Source organism: Anticarsia gemmatalis, chromosome 25 (genome assembly GCF_050436995.1).
Source record: "Anticarsia gemmatalis isolate Benzon Research Colony breed Stoneville strain chromosome 25, ilAntGemm2 primary, whole genome shotgun sequence".
NCBI lineage: Eukaryota > Metazoa > Arthropoda > Insecta > Lepidoptera > Erebidae > Anticarsia > Anticarsia gemmatalis.
The window spans coordinates 277,800-293,445 of record NC_134769.1 but is presented as its reverse complement, the minus strand read 5'-3'; the positions used below and the strand labels follow the sequence as shown (position 1 = coordinate 293,445).

Here is a 15,646-nt window from a genome sequence, read left to right as displayed (position 1 = left end):
AAATGTAAGTCAACTTGAGGTTCTCCTCCTTTTTTTGAAGTCAGATAAAAATAGCCAAAATAATCTTTAAGCTTGCTAGTTCCAGCATAATATTACCTTATGGTTCTTGAGCGCCCTGGCAGTGGCGATGAGCTGTGCAGACGCGTCGGCGGTGGCGTGCAGGCTCCTCGTGAGGGTCTCCGGCTTCTTCACGCTGAGGAAGATGCTGCCGCTCATGGTGCACAGCTTCGTGGACACCTGCTGGAATCTCTCTTCCAGTTGTCTGTACAATATGAAATCGTGTTAACAGAAAATCGACAAAGCCCGGTTTTTGAGTACATTTAGCGCTAGTTCATCTATTTAATAATATTTTTTATATGAGTTTAAAAGTTATTGAATAGATAAACTACCGCTAAATGTATCTCAGAAACCGGGGGTAAGTGGTGATGTTTCGAATTCAGATATGTATAGATACTAATATTCTTTCAAAAATAAAAATATATCTAATGATGTATACCACTTTAGAATCCAATACAACGTTAAAAAGAAAATAAATGGGTTGAACTATAAAAATAATAATTGTCACAAAGATAAAGACTGAAAATCTATCATTACAATATAATTCTCGCTTTGATAACATTGCCATACAATCCGGTTTTCAACACGAGGAATATTTGCAACTATTTATTATGTAAAACTGCGCTACGAATGAATCTTGTGTCGCGAGGTCTTTTACTAAACATATATGTATATCTAACACACAAAGTACAAGTAGACTCGAAACTAATTTACTTTTTGTATGAATAATATATGAAGCTAATATTCGTATTGCATAAAAATTTATTGACCGATCCCAATGTATTTCAGACCTGTATTACCACAAAGTATAAAAGAAAGTCCCTTTCCACTACCTGTTCCTATGTATGCTTTGATGTTTATAACCACGCAACGGTTTTTGATGCATTTTTTTATAGATAGAGTGATTCAAGAGGAAAGTTTATGTGTAAAAATTGTGAAGGATTTTTATCAAATAACTTTTAAAAACGGCAACGCCGGTAGTGGGATGACAACACAGATAAATTGCCATTTGACTTTAAAATACTCGTGCTCATCACACAATTATTGGTCACGGATTCTTTATGTGGATTTAGCAGTGTGTACATCTAGTAATCTACATACATATATAACATCACGCCTGTTTCCCACCGAGGTAGGCAGAGACGTCTATAGTCCTAAAACTTGGAGCTTTTAGGTAAGATGCACACAAAGCATAAAAAAATTGAATTTAGACTACTATCCACCCCTGACGTTCACTGCCGACGGTTGCTACCTCTAGTTTTTGTGGTCGTAGATCTCTTAATTATACTTTAGATAGGCATTGCTGTTCAAGGCCTTCTACTAAATTGTCGGACTATTAATTTGCGTGAATATAATGTTAATTAATGTCAGGTTTAAAGACAAGATTGGTTATTCTAGCCCTATATTTAAACCTAGATTATTATTTAACAATCTGAAATGGCAAGTAGGCGAGGCACTTGGCTAGATGTGATGGGAGGTGGACCAAAGCAGTAACGGAGTGGCGGCCATGGAACGGGCGAAGATCGCAGGGAAGACCTACAACTAGATGGCGGGATGACAACGAGGAATTTTGACAGCTATTATACATTTACTATCACATTATCCAGTAGATAGCACACTCATTCATAAGGCGTGACACACCACCTGCCTACACCTTAGAGTATAACAGGCATGATGTATGTATTAAGACATCGTTTAACCTTTTCACCGCCACGGACGTTAAGAGACGTAAAATTGAAAATCGCTCACGACGCCATCGACGTGATAGCACGTCAAAAATATCACTTTTTTATAGTTCAAAATAAACATACAACAATACGTTTCAAGTGTTTTCTTTCTCCTGTTATTATTACCTAAACATATTTATTACATTATTACACAAAGACATATAATAATTAGACAGTTGTACCTGAAAAAAAAACAAAGTAAATCATCATGCAAAATGTATAAATTTAGCCCGCAAATCCACGCCACAGACGTGAAGACGCGTCAACTAGTGATGTGCAAGGAAAAGGACTACAATCTAAACACTTTATGCAATATTTCGAAAACAAATTGAAATACTTCACTCCTTTCTGAAAAAAAAATTTTTTGTCTGATATGTTTTAAATTAGATTCAATACAAACCTAAATATGTAATAAAACTACCATATCTAGTGATAAACTCATGACTAAATAAGTGCAAATCGATCATTTTGTGGCAACTCTCGCGCATCTCTATTAGCGGAATCCCTTACAGTGCTTCGTACGCCACTGACGGAATCAGACGGCGCGCTCTGACGTCACCCGCGCTGCTGGACACTCGTAGTGTTGTTGCAATACGTTATTAATAATAGGTACATAAATTCTTGTGTATAATAAATTTTTCGTACACCATCTGCGCCACAAAAATGTCTTCAAGTCAAATGACGACAGAAGAGCTGTTGAGAGTGTTAGAAGGTGTAGAAGATGATGTTACATATTCTGAAGCAGAATCTTTAAGGAGTGACGATTTAGAAGTAAGTTATTGTTTGAATACATTAAACAAACAATAAAGGTATTATTAATGTTGTAGGACTAACAAAAAAACACAGTTATCATGCCAATACGTACTATCTATGTTTATTGTACCTTTTAGGTATAGTTACTACTTTTGTCGTTATTCAATATTAGAAATATGTTATCACTACATAGTATATTTGTATGCTTAAATCTTTAAAACTACGCAACAGATATTGATGCGTTTTTTTAATAGATAGAATGATTAAAAAGGAATGTTTTATGTATAATATTACATTCAAGAAATAGTGGAGAAATATTGTTATTAAATACCCGTGCTAAGCAGGAGCGGGTCACACTGGTACATCTCTAATATAAAGCGGCAAAATTTGAAATCGCAGCGCTGACCACGCCAGTGGCGTTTCTTAACGTCAAAAGGTGTCGTCACAACTGGGATTAGTGCTGTGACTTTTTGAATAAAATATTTGAATTAAGTACTTTTTTTATGCAAATTGTTCGTGTATATCATTGTTATTTTTGGGTAATGAGTACTGAGTAGTGTAAAGTTGACACATGGGAGAAATTCAATAAAATTTTGTGGTACTTTTATGCAATTTTTACTCATAATATAAGAACACGTAAAATTAATCGAAGTTTTATCGATATACACTTTTCCCGTGACTATTATTTTGTAGGTATAAACGAAGGAATTTATTGCTTGGCGTGGGGAACACCGATTTTCAATATTACTCTGGCGGTGAAAAGGTTAAGTCTGCGCTCAATTGTCATTCCTATCTGAATTACGTTTCACTGTTTTTATATTGTGCATGTTTCGCATTCATATTCATCGTTAGTTTTTTGCTCTAAGCTCCTTTGCATACTATTTTCCTGCTGTTAGCACGTACCAGTCATTTTATTGCGATTTTATTGCTTTTTTGGCTGCGTTTGCCGCCTTCGGTAACGTATGCCAATGACGCGCAGAGGTCGAAGTCTGCGTCCCGCTAAAAATAGTTTTCTGTTAAGAATTTCTCGGTGATTGCCCTGAATTAGGAAGTTGAGGTTGTAGAGCTCCGTGTCTTGGAGAGGACGTTAAGCTGTGGGTGCTACGTTTCACCTTTCACTGGTCGTGTCGATCTAGCTGTCCTACCGAATAATGAGAGTAAGGGAATAGAGAGTGTACCTGCGTATTGTGTACACACTTGGCCACCATAATCATAGTCCTGCACAGTTGGCTGGTCCCAAACTGGCCGTAGCCGAAAATCGGTCATTTTTATTGTAAAACTATTTTATCTACATACAAACATAACAGGAAATGATGAGCATATCTTGTATCCTTGAACAACATTTCCAAGAAATAGACATTTGAAGCATTATGTATTCCTAATGTAGAGTGATAAATTTGAACGTCTGGTAAACACTAATTTTGTATGCATTGGAATATATTTAAAACCTAAGGTCAGTGTCGCTGTGAACTCGTGATAAGTTTTGTCAGTTCTTGATTAATATTGTTGCTGTTTGGATTGTGTTTTTCGATGAATTTCAATGTTTGTAACTTCAACTGCTATTTTATGATAAAAGTTTTTTACGATATCGATAATGCTTGTTTTTATTTGCAAATGAATATTGAATGTAATATGGTTTGTAGAATGATGATTAAAATGTACTGTGCGGAATGCGCTTGGAATGAACTCTCTAGAAAGACATATACAGGTCATTCCGGCGATGTCTTGCAAAAAGGTCAGGTGTGTGGTACTCGTAACCGACTGTCATGTACGACAACATGTATGGATGTGAATGAGGCAAGGGAAGTTTGTAAGGATCTTACCAATGGGCACTATTTGTATTTGACTATCCATATGGGGTAAATGCGCGATTTTGTGTATGTTTTATTCATTAATCACCTCATAGAATGTTTATAAACATTAACTATAGTATCTACTCCAGTTCAGGTAAGGAAAGAAGATTCCAAATACCTAAGTACATAAACATTTTTATTTATAAATAAATGCAGGTTCTCACAACATTTTAAGGTTAGCTTAAATTTTTATTATCTAAAGACCTTCTGCGACACGAGACGTTCGTGCATCAGTCGATGCGACTTACTGAGGGGTCCCCTGGACTACTGGACCGTCATCACCCTGTAGGACTGTGTCGATGTCAGCGGCTGCCACCACCGGCACGATCAGCTGCTCCTGAGACTGCTGCAGGATCTGCTCTTCGATGCTATATACACTCTGACATACAAAACAAAACGGGAAGATATCAAACAAGAGACCTATAAACTATTGGCAATTTAGCTAGCTCTGTTTGAAATAGAAATGTTGCGTTAGTTTTGTAAATTATAATTGTAAAAGTATAAATAGTAATAAAAAAGTATCAATATAATATTAAGCAAAGTTGTCAGCGACTGTACTAAACATTATTTTTTAATAACTAACAATAGTTTTTCAATGAGAGTCTTTATTGTGCCTGTCGAAAAAACCAGTTTCAAGATCTAAATTTACACTACCGTGTAAAATCTTTTGTGTCTATTTTGTACTATGTATTTCAAAAATACGTTTTTTTAAGGTTTTGCAGCTTTTTGCACTCAGATACATAAAATAATGTTTCATAAGAACAAACCTTGTCATGCTGTGTCCTCGCGGCTGCTTGAAGGTTACCAACGTTATTTTTCACGCAAACTTCGTCCACTATGCCCCCAACGGAATCAACCATTGACTCTAAGTGTTCGCTAAGCCTATATTCAAAAAACACGGTTAAACATACAACACCATAAACAGGCCGTTACAAACGTGCGAACTACGTCATTTTCAAAAGAATAAAATGAATATGACAATGTGTAAGTGACTATAAAATCGCCGATAAAATGACATGAAATAGTTCGCACGTTTGAAATGGCCCGAGTATAATAGTTACTGTGCAAGTGTGAGCGAGAGGTCCGATAATAATGACATATCGAAAATGAAGAGTCAATACATAATATAATTGATGTTTTGGGATTTTTGTTTGATTGAATTATTCGTTATTAACTAGAGTTTTCGGATTCATATCAATTAACAAGTTAAATAGTTGTTGCAGCATGATACTTAGTGTTGTAACGTCATTAATGATGCTATAGTTGCTAAGTTCTTCAGTTTTATTCACGTTTGCAGTTATTGGCGATATGATGTAATTTGCACTTGGACTGGCAGAAAAGAATCGTGTGTAATGAAATATGATGTGCAATGTACGTACGTGGTGGTGACGTCACAGGCGGCCATGCTGTAGCCGGTGAGCGCTCTGTGTAACAGCAGTGGGTCCCCGGCGGCGGCGCTCGCAGTCGCTTCCAACAAACCAATCTGTGCGCGGTTCCTCAAACTCCTGGACTGGACTGCTTCTGACTTCTGCAATACAGATTTCTACCTAGTATCGCGGAAGTCGCCAGCTCACAGGCGGTTTTAATCAGAAAACAATTACTACAACACAAGCTGTTGCCCGCATGGTTTGTGACTCATGACCGAATTTTCATACAAACTTTCGTCCCCTATTTTATCCTCTTGGAGCTAGAATCGATCAAAATCCTTTTTTAGCGTATGTCTACATCATAACATCTACCTACATACCAAATTGCAGCCAGATCCGTCCAGTGGTTTGGGTTGTGCGTTGATAGATCACTATGTCGGTCAGTCACCTTTGAGTTGTATGTAGGTATACATAATATACATATATAGAAAGAGTTATATCTGGTGTGTAAGGTTAAGTGTAGGATATAAGTGGTGTGAGGTACCTCGTTCTCGGAGACAGTGTGGGCGTGTTGTATCAGCGCCGGGATGGTGTTCGAGTGGAAGTCCTCCAGATCCTGCTGCGCTGCGTCGAAGGCTGCCGACTTAGCTGTGGTCAATGCTGTGCTAGTCGCAAACCTGTACCACGATATAACATGTTATACTTGAAGAAAGAAACACTTGAAGGATAAATCTCCATAACTGCTTGATAAATATTGGCCGAATTACAAAATTACGAGTGTAAAAGCGCGGTAAAACTGGTATTTATATAGATGACTGCCTCGCAAAACACTCGCGTGTAACCTTGAAAAACAATAACAAAAGAAGTTGTCAATATTTTTCTACGAGTTATGATACAATAATGTAACGGGTCTTAAACGCGATTGAAAGTTAAAGATTAGGATAAATAAGGTATCCTAACCTTTAATTTTCCATCGTATCTACAAGTCACGAGAGTTCAAAAGAGCTATGATATAATAATCGGTTTATCGCGAAAGTGAAAACGTAACTTATCAATGCTTTAAAATAAATAATATAATCGAAATTAAACCACGTTACTTGTTAATTACAGTCGACACGTCTGTCTTTGTGTCTCGCTGAGAGTGAATGAGAACATCATGGAGCCGGCTCCTTCATTTATAGCAGCTTGGATACACACGGGCACAAATAATGTTATTACTCATTCATTCATTCAAGTGTTTTCCTCTGACCAGTTTAGTGTAGGCTTAATTCAAATACTCGTGATTAATATTTTTATAATTCATATATATACAATAGTCAACCCATGTGGCTTTGCTCGCGTTTGTAAGAAGAAATAAAAGTTGACTTTCATCCGTATTTTAACTTGCTTTTTGATAACACTGAATCAGGTAATTATTTACTTTAAATCAAAAATTTAATACCATAACCTCTTAGGGCTGAGTAACTAAAACATTTAAATATTTATTTCTTACTAGCTGACCCACGCAGCTCCGTTCACGCTTTCTTATTTTTATTTAATACCCCGCATTTTCAAATTTATTCACCTTTTACACCTTCTTTGGACTTCCACAAATAATACAAGACCAAAATTAGCCAAACCGGTCCAGCCGTTCACGAGTTTTAGCGGGACTAACGAAGAGCAATTCATTTTTATATAGATCAAAAACCCAAACGAAAAGTTTAAGGCTATAAAATCAAATAATTAGTTATTGAAAACTCTCAAACAAGTTTTTCTTGTTACCTTTTAACTTCAAAAGTAAACAATTCCTACATTAGTATTTTATTTGAATCCCTTAGGAGTAGGACGTTTAAGAATCCGAAATTTGATATTTCTAAGTTTCACAGTTTAAGTCCTGCGATAATTGTCAAAATCTTACAATGAGTCAGTCAGTCGGACATCGAAGCCCATATTAGGAAATGGTTACTACGAAACAGATGAAACACTTCCATACTGCAGCCTGCTGATCGGTACGAGAAAAAATATACCGTATGTACGAGTACAAAGAGACGAGTTTGCGTTGCCCGTCGAGCGAGACAATATCATCGCAAGATCGTAAGATGTACCTCCGAAAGAATGCGCTATAGTCGTTGTTAAGGTTCCGTACCCAAAGAGTAAGCACGGAACCTTAGTACGAAACCTCCGCTGTCTGTCTACCCTTCGGTCATCAGGCTGTATCTTATAAACCGTAATAGCAAGGAAGCTGCAATTTTCACAATTTATGCATTCCCGTTGTCGCTATAACAACAAATACTAACAAAAAAACATAAACGGGTTCCTTTACAATAAATTAAATTTCGTATTTTTTTGTTCTGGTACTCATTGTGCGCGAGTCCCAACTCGCACATGGCCTGTTTTTTGTAGTGTTTGCATTACAATTGGCTAGACTGTAGGTCCATATCGCGTGTCATTGAGCGAAGGACACAGGCTTGGTCGAGGTGTATGGAATACATCAACGTTTCCACGCATTCACAATGACATTTACATTTAATAGAGGGTAAGCCGGACATGTTACCGATCTGCTCGCTGCCTCGGGATATATATAGAAATTGTAAATATTAGTGAACTTAATAAAAAAAACTTCCCTAGGCTGTCTAGCGATGCAATTACATGCTCATATATCACTATAAGTCATTAGTTTCCTACTAAACGGCTACTGTCCCGCTTAGCTGTTAAAGGGTTTTTTAAATAGCTAGCATACAACTTAAAGAAAATTGTACAGCATTTAAACGACTCTTATGCAACTATCAGGCTGTATAACGACTGTATAAGCAGCTTGTGTGCTAGTTGGGATGCCATTGTATGTCTTCATATTTTGTAAACAGGTTAATCGGAAATAACGGAACAAGCGACGTTGTTTTTTTTTTCATTTTTTTTACAACTCCCGCACTATGTACTGCTCTTGTGTCGTGGGGACTTCTACAAAACAAACATCGGACACAAAGTACAACCAGACCCGAAACAAAATTTGTGGATCGCACAAATAATTGTCCCGTGTGGGAATCGAGCCCACGACCTCCCGATGCAATGGTTGCGGCTTGGCGACCTAAACCACTGCGCACGGAGGCAGTCGTGTTATGAAAAGTGTAATTACCTGAGCAGATTGCAGTGTTCAGCGAGAGGTAACAGCCGGGCTTGTAGTTGAGTCTTCGCCTTTGCGTCAGGCACACTTCGTATCGCCGAACTCAGTTCCTTCACTAACACGTCACATTCCTGAAACAATACCAACTCAGTTAAAGCCTGCCGGGTAGAGAGCACGGGTTCGTACCACGGGTTCGCACAGAAAATATACTTATCCTTGATTCCAATAATCTAAGGGTAGAAGAATTTTTTATCAAAAATGTCATCAAGCGTTTCAACAACAAAAATGTAAATCATTTTTCGAACTCAAGACGACATAATTAGCAGTCTTATGCACTACCGTCTAGACTACATATCCAGAAGCTATCAATCAATCAGAGGTTCCGAACTCCCTATCTTGTCCAATCTCCCTCTACGCTTGTCCAACGAAGGCGACATTTTTAATTTTCTTTGTAAGCTCATAACTGGCCCACTGGTGGGCAAAGGTTTCCTCCAGGGAGGGATTTTAGGTTAGGAGGGCTTAGGCTTTGAGTCTATCACGCAGGATAAGTGCGGGTTTGGGACTTCGCATGCCCAAGAAATGTGTTAAACAACGATTAGGCATGCCAGGTTTTATCACGATGTTTTCCTTCACCGTTTGAGCTAGTGATCATTATTTCTAATACACATATAACTTTGAAAGTCACCTTGCGTTCAAACCGTTGACCATTTGGGTGGGAGGTGCCAACTTATACCGCTCAGCTATCACAGCTTTCAGTTTCATATAATTGATATTAAATAAATTCCCCAGTTATCAGGACTCGATATATTTAGCAAAGATACATACGTTTATTTAATGATAAATAACGCAAATGACGCAATGAGCGACGATGTGGTTAATATTCTTTTTCCTTATGTATTACCGCTGTTACCCGCGATTATGTTCGCTTGGTTATAAAGATATGTAAAGCACCTAATGGTCCTATGTCCTAAAAGTAATTCCTATGCACAATTTGAATCACCTAGCACAAGCAGAAACAACATTTTATACAAATCATGAACCTCAAAAACTACTCCTTTGGAGTCAAATATCGCAAAATCTCATCTTAGTTACTTACGCCCTAAAAGTTACACGCAAGCAAAATTTGAAATATACACATCACAAAATTTCAGAAACTCTCAGTCTAGCACTGAGTTTCTGAAATTTTGTGATGTGTGAATGAGTGAGTAATGAGTGAGTAATGAGTGAATGAATGAGTGAGTTAGTGAATGAGTGAATTAGTGAATGAGGGAGTGAATGAGTGAGTGAGTGAATGAGTGAGTGAATGAAGGAGTAAATGAGTGGGTGAATGAGTGAGTGAATGAGAGAGTGAATTAGTGATTGAATGAGTGAGTGAATGAGAGAGTAAATTAGTGATTAAATGAGTGAGTAACGCAGTGAGTGAATGAGTGAGTGAATGATTGAATGAGTGAGTGAGTGAGTGAGTGAATTAGTAAATGACAGACTGATTGACAGATTGACTAAGTGAGTGAATGAATAAGTGAGTGATTGAGTGAGTGAATGAGTGAGTAAATGATTGAATGAGTGACTGATTGACAGAGTGAATGAATGGGTAAATGAGTGACTGACTGACTGACTGAAAAAAAAGTTAAATGAAAAATCATTTTGAGCTTATTAACCATTTATTAAAACTATCGAAACTACACTCGCTTCCCGCAGATCGTCAACTCTTTTGCTTAAACTTATATTATATGTAATAATAATGATAATTATGATGTGTGATAGAATGATGTATGAAATTGTCACAAATTATATCGCTCCTTGAATACAAAAGGGCCACAAATCGAAATCTATAAATTTTACAGGAGAGCCAAAACAAATTTTTGAAACTGTTTTTTTATAACATTTCATATATTTATTTATTAAATATAAGATGTTAATATATCATTAGATGCGTATTTTTTAGCTCTATCTTTCTACAAAATAAACTTTGTAATAGCTGTTACCTATTAAGAGAAAAAAGCATATAAGTCCCTTTTGCATTCAAAATTTGAACCAATATTATGAGAAATATGTCAAAATTAAACACAGTTTTACAAATAAAAATGGTTAATTGTACTTTTTTGGTAAAAAAACAGTATCAAAAAGTTTAATAATAATTACTAAGTAAAACCATAACTGAATGGACCAGGAAAACATTGTATTAAACAATCCAAATGAAAAAATCTTAACTTTTTATTAAGTAAGTAAACTTATTGAGATCAACTTTGTGCGTAACTTTCATGATTTAGTAAAATTAAACATCAATCATCATCATCAATCAATGGGTAACGTGACGAGTAGACTGAGTGCAGCGGGAGTATTAAAGAAATAAGATAATAGAAAAGGTTTTTGAGTTTTATAAGCCTTTATATTTAGCATTCGTGGATTATTCCAAAGCTTTTGACAGCATTACTCATTCCGCCATAGAATCATCACTCCATCCAAGTCCTACTTAAAGATACTATGTAGAATCGAACCTTCATACATCAAACTCATCAAAGCAATAGACAACAATATCATTCCAAGCAGGGAGACCCGCTATCTCCCAAATTATTTACCAGCACCCTCAGAGAAATTTTCAGGAGCCTGGCGGTGTTATGGCAATCAAAAGCATAGTTGTAAGTGGTAAACAGTTAACAAACCTTTGTTTTGTAGATGACATAGTCCTCTTCTCTTTTTCGGCATCGGAACTCGAATCAATGCTCAAAGATCTGAGCACGGCAAACCTTCAGATTGGACTGAGTAAGAACCGTACAAAAACCCAGGTTATGACCAACAACACAAAACGTAGGGTCGAGGTAGACGGGCACGTCATAGACTATGTCGATGAGTACACTTGCTAGGGCCAGATAACCTCTTTTAACAACCGACGGGACAAAGAGTTGGACAAACGTGTCACAAGTGCCTGAAAGAGATCCTGGTGTAAGTGAAAGCTCGTCGACATGTTTATATCTACTACCCGTCCTTACCTACGCTGCCCAAACATGGTCCCTTACGGAAAACCAGAAAGAGCCAGAGAGCGATGGAGCATAGTATATTATGCATCAAAAGAACAGATCACGTCCGAAATTCTATACTGCGCTCCCAAACACGCATAGCCGATGTAAGGGAGAAGACCGCCTGGCTGAAATGGAACTGAGCCGGCCACATCCATACTCATATTATAAAGCTGAAGAGTTTGTTTGTTTGAACGCGCTAATCTCAGAAACTACTGGTCCGATTTGAAAAATTCTTCTTTCAGTGTTAGATAGCCCATTTATCGAGGAAGGCTATAGGCTATATATCATCACGCTACGACCAATAGGAGCAGAGTACCAGTAAAAAATGTTACAAGAACGGGGAAAATATGACTCTTACGTGACGTAAGCGAAGTTGCGCGGGTCAGCTAGTTATCCATATGCATTCGGAAAGGTGGACCCGCATATCTACCACTTGGATGCCAGAAGATGGTCATAGCAGACGCGGGAGACTTAAATGGAGATGGCGGGATGACCTAGACGCATTTGAAAAGGACTGGTCGGATCTAGCCCCTGAAAGAGGAATTTGAAAGGAAAGGGTGCCTCTTTACTTTGCCTGCATCAAAATGTATTATTTTATTTTTAAAATTGTAACGAAAACTAAAATTATTATCATACCAAACGGTCATATTTCTGGCCTTCCTATTCTAGCACGCTAAAAATTATTGTTTATTCCACAATAATTTAATGCAAAAGGGACGTATTTTGAAAATATGCTACTGTTATATTACAAAATATAATAACAAATACTAGTGTTTGAATGCAAAACGGTCGTTTTCAGAAATATGGCACTTTTGTATTACAAAATATGGTAACAAATACTATAGTTAGAATGCAAAAAGGACGTTTTCCAAAATATGGCAGTTTTGTATTGTAAAATATAATTACATTAACTTGAAATTTTGCACCCAACACAGACATATTTTGGATTGTGGCACTTTTTCATGCAACTGACGAGCATTTGCGTTGAATCTCCGGGCGCAACTCGCAAAGTGGCTGTTTTGCACTGACATTACCTGTCAAAGTGAGCTAATGCAAAAAGGGCAGTAAGTCAGTGCAGCCATAATATAAGCAAAAATGATGGGGGTTTTTTTTTACTATAAAATATAGTCGGTTCAGGTGTCATTTTTGCAATAAAACGATTTTCATTTTTTTTTGAGTTGTGGCCCTTTTGCATTGAAGGAGCGATATATTTCCGTTGCCGCTATCACAACAAATACTAAAAAAATTTAAAATATATGGGGGATCCCATACGACACACGTGTTTTCTTTTTGTACGAAACGTTTCGTGCTTGTTTTGTCTCTTTCGTGAAAACTACTGAACTCGTTTTACCAAATTGATGATACTTTATATCACGGAAAATCTTCTCACGAGGACAAAGTCGCAGGAGGAAGCTAGTACCTAACCTATAAAGTAACGACTAGCCGCCATTTAATCATACAAGCATATAATTTATATTATAACCTAAATAATAGGCTTCAACAACAAGGAATATTTGTATCGCACGTCATACGCAGTTAAATAAAACTAATTATCAGGAAAACAATCAAAACTAATTACCTATATGTATTTATTATACATATAGGTAAATAATAATAGAACACTGGATTTTCGCACACGCTTGGATAATATTATTTGGAATTTTAAACGGAAAGCAATTGATTAATCTGATTTCTCAGATTAATCAATCGCTTAACTAAATTCCAAGTAAATCGATTCAGCAATTTTGTCGACATTTTTATCAGCTTAGCCTTGCTTCAGAACTATGTTGGAGTCGGCTTCCAGTCTCACCGGATTCAGCTGAATATCAGTGTTTTACATGGAGCGACTGCCTATCGGACCTCCACAATCCAGTTACCCGGGATAGAACACGATACCCTTCGGTAAGACTGGCTGTCAGACTATCAAGCTTCTGACTACTTTTAAGGATCGTCAAAGATCTTCGAAAATGACAATCGGGACCCGACTCATAATTTAACGCGCCTCTCGAAACACGGAGAAACTCGGTATGCATAATATGGTCACCCATCCAGAGAACAACCTCGGCAAGTGCAGCTTAACCTCAGATATCGAGCTGCGCTGCTGTTTGTTAACTAAGCCTTTTTAATATTAAGAAAGTATTCTGTATATTTCCAAAATAGTAGCTGTATCAAACAGCGAACCGTCAGCTATATAAGTCACAGATCACAGTTTTTCTATACTTAGGTCACTACTTATATTTTGAGCCTTGACGAATCTGATTGTTTTAGACCCCATTGGGTTTTTTCATCGTAAAGTTTGACCTTTTTGACTACTACATTCCTAAGAAAGTTTTGAAATCTGCGCTGAAAATATTTTCAATATCGTCGATCGAAAATTGTAAATGTGCGGAAAAATGGTATTAGGATGTTAACATTTTCGTGCAAGTATTTTTTACGACTTTCGACGTGACTTATAGAAACAGTCGTGTCTATATCGACTTATTTATTATTTTGGCGATAAAGTCCGATCTTTTGAGAATTTGAAACGCTAATATGTAGAGTTCTATCATGATTATTTTTCCCTCACCAATGAAATTCCTGAAGGTCGTCCAAGGTCACCAGTTGTGTCCGGAAAAATCGATGCTGTGCGAAAATTAATTATGCATTTTCGTTTCCTGACACATCAATAGATCGATACAATCCTATACATTATTTCCACTCTTAGATATAAAATATTTGGAGAGAACATTTCCGTTTAGAAGTTTTTTTCTAAATGAGCAAATTTTTTTCTACAAGAATTCGCAAAGGTACTCGCGCCGATTAGTGCCAACAAATGCTTGAAAATTCTATCGTTTTGCTTCAAAATACATGTATCAAATTGTGATAGACCACAGATCTAGGATCTATGCGCATGAGCCGAAAAGTAAACGTCAGTCGCCTTTATGGATGCTTTAAGATGAACCAAATCCAGAAAAAGGTTTTCGCGCTCGAAGCACTTCGAAACAAATAGTCCCTTGATTTTTTATAAAAACGTTGCCACGGCCCAAAATGTCTTTAGAAAAATGTAGAATGGTTAATTCTTATTGATTTACAATCAAAAGCTTACCGAAAGACTGGTTTAAAATATGGAAAACCCTCAAAATCCTACAGTTCGAGTGCCATAGTGACAATGCCCGCCCCAACGCATCTTGTTAAACAACCGGCTGTTCTGTGCACGAAAATAATCGAATAAATAAGTTTCTCGCCATACACTACAGTTTGACATTAAATGACTTTATTTAGTTCCAAAACGTTAAGAATAAATAGCATTAACCTTGATTTTTCATCGGCACAAGAAACAGGTTATGCTTTTAAACACCCTGTTTTTGAGGGGTATTCGGGAAAGAAAAAAAAATATTAAAAAAATATTTCGATCGGATAAAAATCTATCTAGATCATGCATAAGAATACCCGAGAACACGATAAAGTAGTTTTCACTCACATATTTACCGTTTTTCATAGTTAGGCTCAAAATATAAGTAGTGGCCCACGTATTTATATATCCGCCAGCTGTAAATCTTGCATGGAGGGCTCTCTACTTCTTCTTATCGTATGGTTAGTGGTCAACCTAGAGTCAAATTTGTTCAAGCCGCCCGAAAAGCCTTTGACGTGGCTTAACGACTGTTATCTTAATTGACAACAACCGGGACCGACTTTTTACGTGCCCTCCGAAGCACGAAGACGTCCAGTTCAAATCTTCTTCTTCTTATCGTATGGTTAGTGGTCAACCTAATGTCAAAGTTGTTCCAGC

The 15,646-nt window shown here is 37.0% G+C and overlaps 1 protein-coding gene across 3 annotated transcripts in view; it reads right to left on the bottom strand.

The window, feature by feature from the left end:
- LOC142983900 (uncharacterized) overlaps window positions 1-15,646 on the bottom strand; it is a 76,669-nt gene that overhangs the window by 999 nt on the left and 60,024 nt on the right. For 2 of the 3 annotated variants that reach the window (XM_076131084.1, XM_076131083.1), the window contains exons 90-95: window positions 8,870-8,988; window positions 6,302-6,434; window positions 5,770-5,918; window positions 5,158-5,272; window positions 4,639-4,769; window positions 97-262 (exon numbers count right to left, since the gene is read on the bottom strand). In XM_076131084.1, coding sequence (XP_075987199.1) covers window positions 97-262; window positions 4,639-4,769; window positions 5,158-5,272; window positions 5,770-5,918; window positions 6,302-6,434; window positions 8,870-8,988 — 813 coding nt within the window. Of the gene's footprint in view, window positions 1-96; window positions 263-4,513; window positions 4,770-5,157; window positions 5,273-5,769; window positions 5,919-6,301; window positions 6,435-8,869; window positions 8,989-15,646 lie in introns of those variants that run through there. The other variant, XM_076131085.1, reaches the window with a different exon arrangement.